General features: G+C 40.2%; 1 protein-coding gene across 4 annotated transcripts in view; it reads right to left on the bottom strand.

The window, feature by feature from the left end:
• The window catches only part of LOC101096765 (WASH complex subunit 2), a 62,098-nt gene that overhangs the window by 39,686 nt on the left and 5,307 nt on the right, over nt 1-17,105 (bottom strand). For 3 of the 4 annotated variants that reach the window (XM_019813511.3, XM_019813513.3, XM_019813514.3), the window contains exons 4-12: nt 12,411-12,473; nt 9,858-10,031; nt 7,359-7,452; nt 6,521-6,579; nt 5,268-5,315; nt 2,494-2,604; nt 1,644-1,725; nt 1,026-1,097; nt 198-316 (exon numbers count right to left, since the gene is read on the bottom strand). In XM_019813511.3, coding sequence (XP_019669070.3) covers nt 198-316; nt 1,026-1,097; nt 1,644-1,725; nt 2,494-2,604; nt 5,268-5,315; nt 6,521-6,579; nt 7,359-7,452; nt 9,858-10,031; nt 12,411-12,473 — 822 coding nt within the window. The remainder of the gene's footprint in view (nt 1-197; nt 317-1,025; nt 1,098-1,643; nt 1,726-2,493; nt 2,605-5,267; nt 5,316-6,520; nt 6,580-7,358; nt 7,453-9,857; nt 10,032-12,410; nt 12,474-17,105) is intronic. The other variant, XM_019813512.3, reaches the window with a different exon arrangement.

Below are 17,105 nucleotides of genomic sequence, written 5' to 3'. Positions count from 1 at the left end.
TATTAACACTCTCACATCTCTCTCCATCTCACACAGGACATCAGGGTACAGTATTTTCTCATTTTGTGATTCTTGGTTCAAAATCTCCCAAAATAAGAAAGTAGAAGCAACTTGCAATTAAGAAGCCATTTTTTTCATACCTAATTATAGACCCATGATGCAACTATGGCGAGCTCCACTGATGACCACGGACTCACCTCCTCATCCTCATCATCAAAAAGTCCCTTCCCTCCACTGAACAGGCCACCTCGAGAGCCAAATGGAGAGAAATCTTCTTCAGTCAGCTTGGGGGGTGCGAATAAGTTGTCCTCTTCGTCTAACAAGCAGAAAGGAATGTTTAGCAGGGACTGCTAAAGATGGGTTTGGAACTCAAATTCCCAAGGTCGACCTTTACAACATCACCAAGCCTGGCCTGGAGTGTACCTAACCACATGTAACAAGAAGTACTTGAGTGCCAGCATTCTGAGGAATTTCAAACAAAAACTTATTAAGCAGTCCAATGAATCCCTTAAAAGGCTCTCTGGGTTCCCACCCTCAACTCCGTAAATGTCTGAAGCAAAATGAACTCCGTAAGTGATCCCTTTTGTCTAGATCAGTTTCTCCGGAAGCCAAGTACATGGTTCAATCACCTTCAGACCTATCTCACTGAGAATATGGGGGAAGCAAGGGCAGACTGAACAAAGATCTGTAGACTGACAATCAAGCAGGAATGTAATGCATGTCACTGTTAAATATAAAAGGGTCCAATATATTCTTTATCGAAAACAAACGCTAGAGATCCCTAGTTTCTATACTTCTGGAGAATTCTAGCTAATGATCGCTATAAAATAATTCAAATCCTTACAGCATTTTTACTCCACATTCAACTCTCCTCCGAGCATCCCAAAGCACACTTTTAAATGCTTTGGGAATGAAAATAGAGAGACTCCATTTGTGAATATTCAAAATGGTATTCTACAAATTATGAAAGCGAATTCCTGAATCAAGAGCCTCCTAAAATAACACAATTGAGGGGAAAGGCCTACCATCTGAGGGAGTTCTCCTGTCCTTCTTCTCCTTCAGTGTCTTCCGAGGTTTTCCTTCTCCTATGGACAAGACTTGAAGAATATTTCAGTTCTAACCACACTCAGCCTACCCTTACTATTTATATACTGATGTTTTACACTTCTGTCATGCTTATGGCCCCTAAGTTAAGAGCAAGACATTCAACTCTGTGTCTCAGCTCCCCCAGAGTCCATGTACTTCAGTCAGCACCTTACACAGCAGTGACTCAAGCTAAACGAATTATTCTGATGTCTTTCCATCCTGTTAAATCACTACTTTATATGGTACATTTATATTTAGTCAAAATATAGGAGTAAATATTAAGCAAAAGATTCTTAATCTGGGGCCTGTGATTCTCCCGGGTTATCTATTAGTCCCCTGAAACTGCAAATAAAATGTTATACAGATGCGTACATATGCATTTTTCTTGCAGGGGGCGGGGAGGGGTCCACAATGTTTAATTATCCAAGAGTCTGTAAACCAAAAAAAGGGTAAGCCTCTCATGCCTTAGTAAAATTAAACAGAGAAATCTGCCCTCAGTGAAGCCCCGCAGAGGATCCTGCACTCGCCCACCAAGTCAACCCATCTCAAAGACGTACTTTGCTCTTCCACCTGGCTTGCAGCTTCCCCTTTGATTCGAGCCGCCAGCTCATCAGCAAATGACGTAGGTCGACTTTTTTTCTACACACAGAAAAGACCAAAGTATCACCTGTTTTTGGTAACACACAAACTAGTACAGTTTACTTGTAATAACTAACAAAATTATGTAAACAAAAGCAAAGGGACTAAACGGATTAAAAATTTAAATGAATTTAAACATAGAGCACCCTATACAGATCACTTGAGGAACAGGACTCTTTCCATAGACATGCTCCTTGTTCCTTTTTTTTTTTTTAATTTTTTTTTTAGTGTTTATTTATTTTTGAGACAGAGAAAGACAGAGCATGAATGGGGGAGAGTCAGAAAGAGAGGGACACAGAATCCGAAGCAGGCTCCAGGCTCTGAGCCGTCAGCACAGAGCCCGACACGGGGCTCGAACTCATGGACTGTGAGATCATGACCTGAGCTGAAGTCAGACGCTTAACTGACTGAGCCACCCAGGCGCCCTCCCCCCCTTTTTTTTTCAATACTTCACTTTGTTACTGGAAGAGAGAGAGACAGAAAACTACTATGAGGAATAAGGGGGGGAAAAGGTAAGGAGTATTAGGGTCTTAAAACCCTGGAATCAAATAGATTTTTGAATGATCTAACTTATAAAATCGTAACAATTGGAAGAGAAAGTGGAACTCGTACAGCAACTAGTAATACTCAACCATTATTTTCAAAAGTGTAAATGGAATTACAAATATGCAAAAAGAGACAGTTATCAATAAAAATGACAATAAAAGTAATGAGTCCTCAGTGCCATTTCTAAAACCCTGCCAAGAGAGTGACTATGGTCTTTCTTACAGGTCTGGTATTTTCTTCAATGTCCTCAATATCTTCCTCCTCCTTCTCAGAGTCAGCGAAAATGTCACAACCATCATCGTCCTCTTCTTCGTCACTCATTTGTGCAGTGTGCTAGGAGGACAAACCATGAGATTAGAACTAGCAGATAAATAAGGTCATCAAGCTGAAAAAGAGATACTGTCACTCAACCTTAAGGCAAAATGGTGGCAGCTTGTCAAATAAGGATGACGATGGTAATGCAGCAAAAGTCAAAGTAATAAATGTACTAAAACAAGTAACATACAAGATTTATTTTCAGCGTAAATACTGTACACAGAATGACGAACACTGAATATGTAAAATGTCCACCACTAGAGAAATAATAACCTAAATAAACATAGTCTTATCTTGATAAGAACACTCATCATTAAAAGCAATAAGCTGTAACAACTGGAGAGGTGTCCACAGCATCAACTGTAAAAAGTGCTAGATGAGAATCCCAGCAAGATACCCTGCCCACCCAACCCCAACACGGACCTCCTCTCTACTGACACAGATACATTTAAAAGCAAAGAAAAGCACTTTTCTTCCATCACAACAATTACCTCTGAAGAGTGTGAGAAAATGAGCACTAGAGGGCTCAAAGTAAGCTTTACCTGTTAAGTTATAATTTTTACACTTGATCTTAGCCAAAAGGCCGAGAAGCGATAAGTTATAATTTTTATAAAAGCAGCCACTGGTATGCATAATTTGTACAACTAAAAAAACATTTTTAAAAAATTGTTAATGTTTAAATCAATAAACTGTGCCAGGCACTATGCTGAAAGTACTTTATTGACTACTTTAATCTTCAGAACCCTGAGGTTAGCTGTGGCACACAAAACCAGTCTATCTTTAACAATACAAATATATGGTTAGGCCAACACTTTTAATCACTATATTGTATTATTTAAAGGTCTGAATTTACAGGCATCTGGCTGGCTTAGTTGCTTACATGCAACTCTTCATCTCAGAGTTGGGAGTTCGAGCCCCCATTGTGTACAGAGATTACTTCAAAAACAAATCTTTAAAAATTTTTTCAAAATAAGCAAATAAATGTCTGAATTTATCAACCATATTAGTATGTTTTATAGAAATAAATATTCTCTAAAGACTGATTATTAAATCACCTCTGTGAATGGAAAATACAACTACCAACCAAAAAGGACTAAATCCTTCATTTGGTAGTTGAAAACGTTTGTGGAAAAATATGCCCCAATTAGGAAACTGAAGTGCAAACTGGGACTATCTCAAAATACCACTGTATGTATACTATGTTAGCAAAAATCACAATCCCAGTGCTGATAAGATTATGAGAAAATCAGTATGCATGATCAGTAATGAGAATAGTATCAAGAGCCTTTACTATAATTCTACACTATCTCATTCCTAAGGAAACAGTTCACATAAACAAAGGATTTCTGCATATGGAAATACATTCATGAAAGCACTACTATCTCAAAAATAAAATCCTAGAAATAAACTATTTCCCATATAAATTTAGAGACTACAAGAGTCTGTAACTAAAAAGAGACTGTCGTTGTAACAGTACGCTTAAAAACACAGAGTTCATGGGGCGCCTGGGTGGCGCAGTCGGTTAAGCGTCTGACTTCAGCCAGGTCACAATCTCGCGGTCCGTGAATTCGAGCCCCGCGTCAGGCTCTGGGCTAATGGCTCAGAGCCTGGAGCCTGTTTCCGATTCTGTGTCTCCCTCTCTCTCTGCCCCTCCCCCGTTCATGCTCTGTCTCTCTCTGTCCCAAAAATAAATAAACGTTGAAAAAAAAAAATTAAAAAAAAAAAAAACACAGAGTTCACAAAGCAAATTATAAAGGTAGTTTAAAATTGTAAGAAAACACTTGTGATACATTAAAATTGCAGAAGATAAACTATGCATATTGTGAAAAAAATATGTCCTTAGAAGGGTATACAAAAATTAAGACAGCTATGGTACAACTATAGAATTAGAAATTCATCTTTTGAGTGTTCCTTAACCTTACTGTTATATTATCCCAAATTTTAAAATACAGGAAGAGGACTCAGGTGAAATAGTTCAGTTTGAGTAACTGGGCCTTCCTTTTTAGAGGCTCTGTTTCCCAATTTTTGTTTTTCACTTTTTTGTTTTCTAAGAAAAATGAAGATAAAGTATAAAGCAAAATTAAAAAAACAAAAAAAAACCCAAGATGGTAGTTAACTTAAAAACATGAAATTCTTGGGGCACCTGGGTGGCTCAGTTGGTTAAGCATCCAACTTCAGCTCAAGTCATGATCTCACAGTTCATGAGTTCAAGCCCCACGTCAGGCTCTGTGCTGACAGCTCAGAACCTGGAGCCTGCTTTGGATTCTGTGTCTCCCTCTCTCTCTGCCCCCTCCCCTGCTCGCGGTTGCTCTCTCTGTGTCTCTCCCTCTCTGTCTCTCTCTCTCAAAAATAAACATTAAAAAAATTAAAAAAAAAACACACACATGAAATTCTTGAAAGAAAATCAGCTTACTAATCCTTACTTTCTCATAAGTCATTCTAAAGTAATTTTTTTATTTTTTTTTAGTTCCAATATAATTAACATACAGTGTTACATCAGTTCCAGGTGTACAATAAAGTAATTCAACAATTCTATACATTACTCAGTGCAATCCCCTTCACCTCTTTCACCCGTTCCCCAACCCAGCTCTCCTCCAAAGTAATTTTAGCATATATTTAGTATATATGCTATGCTTCGGTTAAAATTTAAAAGCAAAGTCACTTCAGTTCATGAGCCTTACCCGGTTTTGGTCATTGTCACTATGAGTGGCAAAATCTTCATCTGACTCCTTTAGGGGAAAAAAAGCTGTGTTGTTAATACCGAATTTAGTCACAAGCACAGAAATGACCTCAGGCCTAAGTCTCCAGGGCACATCTATATTCGGTCTCTTTGTACTGATTACTGGTCCCCTGAAGTATCAGAGCGCAGATAAGGTGGACAGTAGGCAGTATCACCAAGGGTTGTTCCAGCTAACGTGGAACTTTTGTAGTTAATTTAAACATCTCTAACAATTTGCTCATACCTATGTGTGCTACCATAGCTAACCTCTGAATTTAAAGTCAGAGTGGCACATTTAATTAATTAAATTATCAAAAGTTGGTTTGTGTGATTTTACATTTTGGACTCTCCACTCTATATTCCACGTAGCAGAACTACTTCATCAGGCTCAGTAGGGGACTATCAGTGTTTCCTACCAGGAATTGGGTGAAGAGTTGCATCAATGGCTAAAAGCACAGGAATTCAGCTAATGACCGTCACTTACAGCCAGATTTTTTAGGAAACCCTTATGTCCCATTGTGAAGTGTTTTGTTTGCAGGGCCAGTGGCAGGAGGGCAGGGGAGGGGGAATGTAGAAATAAGAGAAAAGGAGAAGAAAGGAGCATGCATACAATATTGTCTCCTTTTAGGAATTAACACTCAAGAACTGCTCTTCAAACATCAGTAACAAATATTCCGTCTAAAGGAACAACCCCAGATACAACAGTGGTCAAGGTCCACAGATGCCAAGGTCCTAGAGCAGGAGTCAGATCATGCTCTGTGGCTATGAAGATGCTGGGACCAGCAGCAAAGTGAAAATGTAAGTGGATGCTTTAACCATTCTTCTGGTCTAGGTTTTATAGTAAAAAAAAAAAAAAAAAGAAAAGTTTAAAATATGGTCTTTTCCCTACAATTACTCAAACATAGAACCAGGCAGATTCTACCAAAATATCCAAGGTGCCCCCCTTCAAAATAGATTGGCAGGAAGAGGCCTTGGTGGGGAGGAGGGAGGAGAGAGAACAGTAAAAGGGATTAAGGCAGTTTTCCTTGCTTTTGTACACAAGACAAAAAGGAAACTCAGTCCCAAAAGGGGGGTGGGGGGAACACAGAATATGGTTTTACTATCGCTGTTAAATCTGTGCAAAGAGATTGCTAATTCACAAACATTTATTTAGCTTGCTAAACACACTCTAAGGTTCTTGCCCACCACGACCTGGAAACACCACGAAGCCCTTACCTCTTCTTCATTCTCTTCACTGTCCGCAATGCTGCCACGGTCACTGCCTACTGACCCCTCTGGTTAGAAGAAAGATAAAGGGTTATCACCCATATTAATAATAAAACATCCTTAGTTCCTTCTTAAAATCATAAACCACCATACATCAGCATCACCAAGATTTTGAGAAAAGAACCTACACAGATTAACTGTAATTAAAAGTATCTTCACTATAGTGAGGGACAAAACATCTACAGAGTCTTAAAAGATCTACCCACAAGATACTTATGAATTATAAAAAAAGTTAATGACCGAAGGAAAAAACTGGCCTGTATTCTTCAAACATGTCAAAGCTGTAAAAAGCAAAGAAAGGCTGAGAAATTATATCAGACTAAAAGAAGACCAGAGATTTGACAACTGTACCTGGGCCAGAGGAAAAAAGAGCCTAGCCTATAAAGGACATAAGTGGGACAGCTGGCAAAATTTGAAATACAACTGAGGATTAGCTAATAGTATTACATCCAGTAAAATTTCCTGACTTTGATAACACACTGTGGCTATATATGAGACTATTTTCAGTTTCAGAAAGTGTTTTCTATACAGAAATATTCTGGAGTACCAGGGCATGATGTCCGCACGATCTCTCTCAAGTAGACTCAGAAAAAAATATTATGTATATATAGAGAGAAAGAGCAAACAAATGTGATGGAATGTTAACAACTGGTAAACCTGGGTAAAGGGTACAGAGGAGTTCTTTGTGCTATTCTGACAACGTTCAGGTAAGTTTGAAATTATTTTAAAATAAAAAGGTAAGATATAAATGTTAAAGGTAACAAAAATATTTGGTGCAAAAGAATACCTTCACTAGACAGCTCTCCGAGACCTACATCTTCCTGCTCCATGAATAGCTTTGACCCAATTAAATAAGGTAAAGGACGATCAATGTACAGATCCTGTAAACAATGAAAGGTAACAGCCATTAAATTTTCAGGCTGAAAACTAAGTTTTCCATTTGACATCTTGTTCCATGTGACTACCCCAAACAAGTGACATAATGAGAGTGGAGAATAAGAAACACAGCAGGATTCAAAGTACAGAAAACAAAACAAAACAAAACCAAAAACAAAAAAACAAAACCAAAAAACTGATTTTTTAAAAAGTCAAATCTTAGGTAAAAACAGCAAAGTAAAGCTAAATCACACAGAATCTCCCTTCTCAAATGCCTAGTTACATTAAAAATGGCAGAGGCACAAAAAAAGTTTACCAGTAGTTACCAAATAAGGGTTACAACTTCATAGTAACATGTTCAAAAGGAGGACGAAGGAAAGAAACTGAAAGTTCTGGCCAGCTTTGATGCATCCCAGCTCTGCCTTCCTCCCCTAAAAAGCGGCGCTCGTGAGCAAAAATCAACCAATCAACTAACCACTCTTGAGAATCATCAATATTAGTCCTAAATTTGGAAAGAAGCACACTGAGGAAATAACCCAAATGCTTTTACAGGACTGTGGGGGGCAGGTGGGTATGTCCAGGTTTGGGGGTGGGAGCAGGTGTGGACCAGCAGTGGGACTCCTTTACATCGCATCAGAGCCAAGAGAAGGCTGGAACAGAGCACAGAAAGCATGGGCTAGATGAGGAGAAATAGAATAGCAACTATGCAAGTACCTCTGGTCAACACAATGAACTAAAGGCACACATCAAAAAGACTGAGAACCTGTCTGGGAGAAAAAATAACCCAAAGAAGAGAATAATAATATCCCCCAGCAGCACCCACTGCATAATTTAGAAAAGTGAAGTTGGTAAAATTAAGACCAGATTATAAAATAACAGAAAGAAATGAAAGAGACAAGGTAGAACGGAGCACCTGTTGGACAGCCTTCCATTCCAGTCCTCAACTTCCAAGTCCCACCCAAGATGCTTATATTAAAATTTAAGTTCAAGAAAGCACTCCAGGGGTGCCTGGGTGGCTCAGTCAGTTAGGCTTCCGACTTGGGCTCAGGTCATGATCTCACAATTCGTGAGTTCAGGCCTGCATCTGGCTCTGTGCTGACAGCTCGGAGGCTGGAGCCTGCTTCAGATTCTGTGTCTCCCTCTCTCTCTGCCCCTCCCCTAACTCAATCTCTGTCTCTCTCCCTCTGTCTCTCTCTCAAAAATAAATAAACATAAAAAAAAAAAAGTAAGAAAGCAAGCAAGCAAGCAAGCAAGCACTCTACCCCAGGACAACCTCCCCTCTCCACAGGAAAGGCTGACTTATCCTTTGTAAGGTACGACATTTGGCCATCATCTCTCTTCCCTACTGAAAAGACCCTGGGGGTGCAGGAGAAAACAATTCTGAAGTTTAACACAAGAGAGAATTTGGGAAGGTTAATGTAAAAGTTAAAGATACAACAGCAACCAATTCAGTGCAAACAAAAGAAAGTGCTACTGGGAGAACCGCTTACTCAGGAGGCATTCCCGAGTCCTCCAGTAGAAGAGAAAGGGGTGTACAAGCTGGAACTAGCAAGCGTGGCCCAGGCAATACACCACCCAGGGTCCACTGCTGACTGCTAAATCCCTACAGGAAAAGGCAAGCCAGCAAGTATACCAGTGCAAGAGGAACAGCCCCAATACGGTACAACACCGCAGGCTCAAACTGGAAGAGAAGTGTGAGGCGAAACGAACGACAGAAGATCTTGGCTCTGGGGCATGTTCCAATCCATAAAGCACTTGTGTGTCACAAGGACTCTCTCTCAAAATCAATGTGGCAACCTTCTATGTTTACCTCTGCCTGGCTGTGCTGCCCCAAAGTCTCCTCTGCAGATCTGAGGTAAAGTAACAGGAAAGCAGTAACTATATTCACGGCTAACAGTCTATTCGTGGACGCTCACAGCGGCTTTATTCATCCTAGCCAAAACCCGCAAACAACACAAATGTCTTTCAGCACTTGTGCCGTCTCCCCAGCACAAGCTACAGAAGTTCAAGTTCCCAACAATCTCCTCATACTTCCAAACCCAATTCGGGTCTCATCTGTACCCTCATTTCCCCAGCTAGAAGCAGTTCTCTCCCAGAGCACTTATGACGGTGACTCATGTAGATGTCTCCTTTCTCCCACCAACTGGTAATGCTATAATAGGCGTTTGGAGAGTAGGAATGATGCCCTGCACCTCTGTACTCCCCTACCCTGGCGTGCTGCCTTGTACCTGCTGGGTGCTCCGTCAACAATCCGGTAAAGCAAGTGTTTCTAAAGGAGTCAATGTGAGACTGCTAAGTACCATACTTACTTCCTAAAAATCAAGCCCATGTCTTACTAATTCTGTACCCAAGTAAAGTGCCCCAAACACAACAAGTGTAATAACAAGTAACATGAACTGAACGTCCTTACCTTTGGTTCAAGGATCAGTTCCACCCGTTCATTAGCATCATCTTCTTCTGAGTCTGAGTTTCCTGCTTTTATATCTAGTTGTTCAAATGCGCTGTCCAATACTTGTAAACCATAGTTCACAGCCTCCTGAACCTTAGGAATCAGATCTACTTCTTTCTGTTCCCGGGTCTTCTCCTACAAAAAAATACTGTTCAGTACAGATCTTCAAACTATTGATACCGCCCTAATAAAACAAAAAGAAATCAATTACAAATGTTAACAAGTCAGACTCTGCTGAATGCCTTGACAGACTTTGGAGTAAGTTTTAAATCCCAAGTTTGTCACTTTCTGGACATGGATCACACTACCGAAGGTCCCAGAACTCCCCGTTCACCATCTATAGCAACAAAAGCACTACTACACTATGTATGACAGTTCGGTTAGGTAACCTATGTAAACATCCCCTGTGAATGGGATGTCACAAGCCCTCCAGTGGCACCCGACTCCCCTACCACTGGAGGAACAAAGGGCCCAGACTTTCAGGTTCACCATGACTGGATCCCACTAACCTTGGTTAATGGGCCTTGGGACAATTTCAGAAGTTAAAACTGAGAAGAAAGGGACTCCAGCCAGAGATGTCATCTTTCAATTGGTGAAAATAAAAAAACAAAAAACTAGTAGTTATGGCTATTTATAAATGTGTTTCAGACCAACAGAGGGTCAGTATCATTTCCAACTTATCCTGTACACCATCCGAGAACAATGCCCCCACCAAAAGTCTGTACATATCACCAACCTGCTGAAAACACTCCACAGGCCTCCGTTTCCTACAACAGCAGCTGTCAGTGACAGTCCCCTCACACACCCAACTGGGTCATCAGTTGTGAGAAATATTGAAAAAAGAATTTAGTGTCATTTCCCCTCTTCACAAATATTCTAGAAATTGATACATAATTACAGAAGGAATCAAACCATACAGTGCTGTTGTAAGGGACAAAGGGAAAACTCCATGAGTTTTTTGTACTTTTACCTCAAGGATGGAAATCCTTCTAATCCAGCTTTTTTGTTCTGGCTGCATCTTTTTTCCACTGTAGTGTGCTTGGTTCTAGTTAAATAGCTAATTCTGCACTAAGTGTGTGAAAACAGGTTTGTGAAATAATTACATAGGGGCTTTTTAAAAATAGTTCACTAAATACTCATCACTTCAAACTGAACCCTGACTTGGTGTAACCACAAACCACTGCCTTTAAATGGTCAGCAAATCTCCTGAGTTAATCATTAAAAACAAAGTAACTTTTTTTTTTTTTTTAACCTGGGAATAGGCAGAACTGTAGCTGGTTTCTAATATCCTATCCTAACAGCTTCACATACATAATAGCTATTGATGAAGTACCAACTTTTTCAAGTGATTTATATTTTCTCTTAGAGCTGAGTCAAGGCTACTCCGATTATGAACTTACATTCCAGTGCTTTTCTAAGGGGGAGGAAAAGAATGCAACTTCTGCCAGAAGGCTAGAAAGTCCAGAAGGTCTTATCTATGCTTTGGCCCATGATGTGACAACACCCAGGAAGAATGTTTATGTATCCAAAACATGTGAAGGTCACAGAGATAAAAAGATAGAAACTGCTGCCCCTCGACTCCTTAGCCTGGTTTATGAACCCACCGCTCACTTCCTTTTCCCTCCTCCTGCTGACCACCAGTATCTTCCACTATCATTGTCTGTAAAATACCAGGCACATCCCCCAACTCTGAACTTAGTGCATGGCATTCTCTCTCTTTTCTAAGGCCATTTCGGCCTTAAAATCTGGCCTTTCCTTCTTCACCGAGCTAACACCTTATCCTTGTAGGTTCTCCTTGCTTATACCACTGAGCTCTTCTCATCTGATCTTCCAGAACAGTTAGCAGCTCCAACATGTTATGTCCTGCTGCTCCAACTAAGACCATAACTTCTTGAGGGTCAAGTCTGTGTTCAAGTTACCAGCTCCCTGCAATCTTTCTGGAGTCAGTAAATGTTCACTGCACATTCTGTGCTCTCTGGGCTAACACATCCTGCAGCAAGCTGTGCACTAAACCAGCATTCACCTCAGTCATTTACAACTGGCAGGAGTCAATGGTGTCATAAAACAATAGGGAAGCATGGTCTTCAAAGAACTCACAACGTACAGCCCAGTCTGTGGTCTATTGTTGTAGAACCCTCAAGGTCTATTGTGTAGAACCTCCACATTTGGGGGTGGAGTGGGGAGAGGCAGGGAGAAGGAGGAAAAAGAGCAAAAAGAAGGGAAAGAGACAAGAGACCAAGGTAGCCAGCCAAACATAAAACATTATCTGGCCTTTTACAGAAAATCTCCTGCACTCTGCTCTGATGCCAGACTTCAAAAACTTTACATATTTCTTAATACACTACATTTCAGAAACAAACCACAGTTCCATTCCTGGGGTGTCAGGAGCAGCCTTTCCCATTTGCCCCAGGAACCATCCTTCTGCCCACAATCCCCCACTGGCCACATTACAAATTTCCACCACTTTTCTTCCCTAAGTCAAGAACTCAACAAAGAGGGATCTAATGCAAGTACCTGTTCTGCTTTTTCTGTCTCAGCCTTGAGTATCGGCTCCTCCACTTCTTCATCGTATACACGCTAAATAGGGAAGCAAATTCATTTTTAAATGGTCAAAATATCATTTGGAACGAATCGTAAGATAAGAATTCAACACACAATAAAGGAAGACACAGAAGAAAGGATTACTCAACAAATGACTGAGGCTATTGGTTAAGGACAAACAAGCAAAGAACAGTAGTTAATTCACCAAAAATTAAATTTAAAGACATACAAATGACTGGAAAACATGAAAAAAGCTCCATCTCATGTTGACCAAAGAGTCACAAAAACAATGAAGACTCCAGTTTTCATACCTTTTGGCTTCACCTAACACTTAACGCTGACAGGGCAATGACACACATACTTCAATGAGAGGCTATGGAAAATGTCAACTGGTAGAACTTACCTACTAGGTAACAAGAACTTTAACATTCTGAGCAATGGAAATGGTAAAAGTTATTTCCATCCTGTTGCTTCAAATGGTTAAGTTCTTATTATCCCACTTATATGAAAGCAGACAGGCCACGCCCACCAAGGATTTGCCAGAAGGCCAGGCATTCCGCCCATACAGCATGGGCAGGCAGGCATCCCTTTTCCAAAACAGAGCTATGGCAGGGCACCTGGCTGGCTCAAAACAGAGCTAGGGCTCCAGTACCTCCTTGTGATTTCCTTTACTTTTTAACTGTTAAAAAGAAGGACGTGTTCTAAGAAGACTTATTAGAAATCTGCAGTATTTAAGATTGTGATCCCGGCACACAGCAGATAAGCATAATAAAATACAGACGCAAGAAACTGATCTGCATTTACACATAAGTCTAATTTTACATTCATAAAAACACAAACATAGATACATATATGTTCACACATGTAAGTAAGTGAGGAAAAGAACTGTACAATAAAGCTTACCTATATGGGAAAAAAAACAAGGTAACACTCCTATCCCATACTTCACATATAAGCACTCATATACATCCATGCAGATCTACACTCTCCACGTAAGAATAAAAACACAGAGGTACAAAGGGGCCCGCACCTAAAGTATTTAGAGCGAAGATAAAAAAATGAGGAGTTGGTGCCTTTGAAACAAACGGAAAATTCTTAAAGTCTGCTAATGCAGAGATGCCTGGGTGGCTCAGTCGGTTAAGCGTCCAACTTCAGCCCAGATCATGATCTCACAATTCGTGAGTTCCAGCCCCACGTTGGGCTTTCTGTCATCGGCACTGAGACCGCTTCGGATCCTCTGTCTCCCTCTCTCTCAAAAATCAATAATAAAAACATTAAAAAAAAATAGAACTCATTAAAAAAAGTCTGTTAATGCAGGCTGGTGCATATTATTAGCATTTATGGTTATTATCTGTTCTTTTCTAGATGTGAAAAATTTCATTAAAAAATTTATATTAAAAAATCTCTATCAAAAAGACTCAAAATGCTTATTAAATAATTATCATTAAGAAAAATGCAGTCTGCAAATATGTACATATAGGAAAGATTAAAGTTAAAAAAAGAAGACTAGGGGTGCCTGGGTGGCTCAGTCAGTTGAGAATCCAACTTTGGCTCAGGTCATGATCTCACCACTCTGTGTGTTCAAGCACCGCATGGGGCTTTCTGCTGACAGCTGAGCCTGGAACCTGTTTCGGATCCTGTGTATGTGTGTCTCTTTCTGCCCTCCCCTGCTCACGCGCTGTCTCTCTCTCTCTCTCAAAAATAAACATTGAAAAAAAAAAAAAGACTAGAGGGGCGCCTGGGTGGCTCAGTCAGTTAAGCATCCGACTTCTGCTCAGGCCATGATCTTGCAGTTTGTGGGTTCAAGCCCTGCGTAGGGCTCTGTGCTGACAGCTCAGAACCTGGAGCCTGCTTCAGATTCTGTCTCCCCCTCTCTCTGCCCCTCCCATGCTCATGCTCTGTCTCTCTCTGTGTCTTAATAATAAACGTTACAAAATTTTTAAAAAAAAGAACACTAGAAAAATATGTCAAAGTGTTTAATGGTTGCTTAATTTGGAGAGGTGGAATTATGGTTGACTTTTTGTGGTTTTAATTTCTAACACTTTAATATTTGTTATCTATGCCAATCTCTCCTACAAGTGTTATTACTTTTATAACAAGAAAGAAAAAACTTTGGGGCGCCTGGGTGGCTCAGTTGATTGAGCATCCAACTCTTGATTTCAGCTCTAGTCACGATCTTGCAGTTCATGGGATCCAGCCCTGTATCAAGAGCCTGCTTGGGATTCTCATTCACTCTCTCTCCCTCTCTCTCTCTCCCCCTCTCCCTCTCCCCGAATCGTTCTCTCTCTCTCAAAATAAATACATCAACTTTTTTTTTTAATGTTTATTTTTGAGAGACAGAGAGACACACACACACACATAGCGTGAGCAGGGAGGGACAGAGAGAGGGAGAGGGAAACAGAATTTTAAGCAGTCTCCAGGATCCGAGCTATCAGCACAGAGCCCAATATGGTGCTCGAACCCACAAACTGCAAGATCTTGACCTGAGCCGAAGTTGGATGCTTAACCGGCTGAGCCACCCAGGCGTCCAATAAATAAACTTGGAAAAAAAAGAAAAAAAAGAAAAAACTTACAGGCCAATGTCTGCGTGGGAAATGGACTTAGAATTTATATGCCACTATGTTGGCAGGCACCTCTCCACCATCTGAAATTTCAGATGCTGCTTCTTTTTCCATACTTTAAAAAAGAACTATTCTATAAAGAGCAGAAATTTGGAGGGGTTAATTTTCAAAGACAGGGACAAAAAAGTAAATAGGTCTTAAAATTGAGACTTTCAGACATGGCACCTACCAAAGTCACTTCAGGTTTTAAATAGCGAGGCCATTTAACCTAAAAGGTTGAGCTTCACGCTCATGACTGAATAGCTCCGAAGTCCTACTTTTTTTTCTCCTGCTCTCATTAAAAACTACCTCATGAAACATCAGTAGCCTGTGGCTGAGGCCAAACATGACCTCTAAGAAACCAACCAGCAAACACACGAGACCCATGGGATCTTCCAAGAGTGACTAGAACTATGGATCTCAAGTACTCAGCACACAGCAGACAATCCACGCTAACTTCCTTCACTGTGACCAGGCTAATCTCACAGCTTTATGTGTTTTTGATCATTTTTAAATCAGGTAGCCATTCCCAGAATTGTTAAACATCTCAAATATTTTCCCTCAAAGGATCTTTTCTTCATTTGGGGAGATGGGGAAGAGATGAGGTGGTGAACTGGAGAAAAGGGACCAGGGGCTGACGATTTCTTAACAAATTATACACAGCCCTAGTCCTTTTCATTTATGTGTTCTCCCATTCATTCATTCATTCATTCAAATATTCACTAGGTTTCTACAAATCAGAAGTGTGCTGGCCCCATGGAGTGCCTGGGTGGCTCAGTGGGTTAAATGTCCGACTTCAGCTCAGGTCACGATCTCACGGTTCATGGGTTTAAGCCCCACTTTGGACTCTGTGCTGACAGCTTAGAGCCTGGAGCCTGCTTCCGATTTTGTGTCTCCCTTTCTCTCTGCCTCTCTCCCATTCGTGTTCGGTCTCTCTCAAAAAAAATAAAATAAAAATTAAAAAATAAAAATTACAACAAAAATGAACAAGTGTGCTGGCCCCAAGGAATACAACATTCACAAAAAAATGTGGGGCTTGATTTAGTAGGATAGTTTGACACATCAGAGCACATCAATAAGTGTAAAATTATAATCATGAGAAGTGCTATACTAAAGAAGTCACATCTGAAGTGCCTGGCTGTCTCAGTCGGTAGAACATGAGACTCTTTACCTTTGGGTCATGAATTCAAGCCCCACAGTGGGTGTAAAGATAACTAAAAATATAAACCTTAAAAAAAAAAAAAAAGTTGTTCTAGGTCACTCAATGTTTTAGAACAAAATTCCTAAATTAACAGCTTAATGAATCCCTTCTGATAACACACTGAAGCACTGGCCACTGTTAATTAGTATTTTTCCTCCTTCAGAATTCCCTCTTGAGCCTTTACTAAAGGAACTCATTTCTGTTGCCCTAGAAAGCCCTGATTGCTCTTTAGTTTCACTACCTCTGTAATGCATTTTTCAACCTAGTACCTGCTTTTGAGGTTAATTCCTAAAACCCAGAAAGCTACCTTTGAATACCTTTCCAATAAACTACCATGAAACCAAATGGCAACATCATTCAAACCAGAATTGTAATACATGAGTACCAACGTCAGGGTTTGAAGAAAATACATAAAAAGCCAAATCACTGCCAAATGTATTAACAGCATGCAGATTTTTTCAGAGTTTGATTAACCGTTAGCTGTACTCTTATCATCATCATGTTCTGCCACGAATGAGAAGAACATGTAACACATTGCACTACAGGAGGTGTGAGAAGCAGTTAAACTCGGCAGTGGCAACAGGTACATTGAGAGGGGAATTCTGGCTGCAGAATGGAAGGGGAAGAAGCTTAAGGACTAGGGAAATGTAAAGATGGGTGGCAAAAAGGGAATCCAAAAAGTGAACAGAAATAAAGAACTACTACAAAAAAAAAAAAAAAAAAAAAAAAAAAAAAAACTCAGGAGAACAAAAACCCACAAAAAAAACCTCCGCTACATCAAGAAAAACTCAAAATCTAAAATAACTTGGCCAGGGGCCACCTGGGTGGCTCAGGAGGTTAAGCATCTGACTCTTGATTTCAGCTCAG

Source organism: Felis catus, chromosome D2, assembly GCF_018350175.1.
Source record: "Felis catus isolate Fca126 chromosome D2, F.catus_Fca126_mat1.0, whole genome shotgun sequence".
NCBI lineage: Eukaryota > Metazoa > Chordata > Mammalia > Carnivora > Felidae > Felis > Felis catus.
The sequence above is the reverse complement of the archived record's forward strand: the minus strand, read 5'-3'. Positions and strand labels throughout refer to the sequence as shown.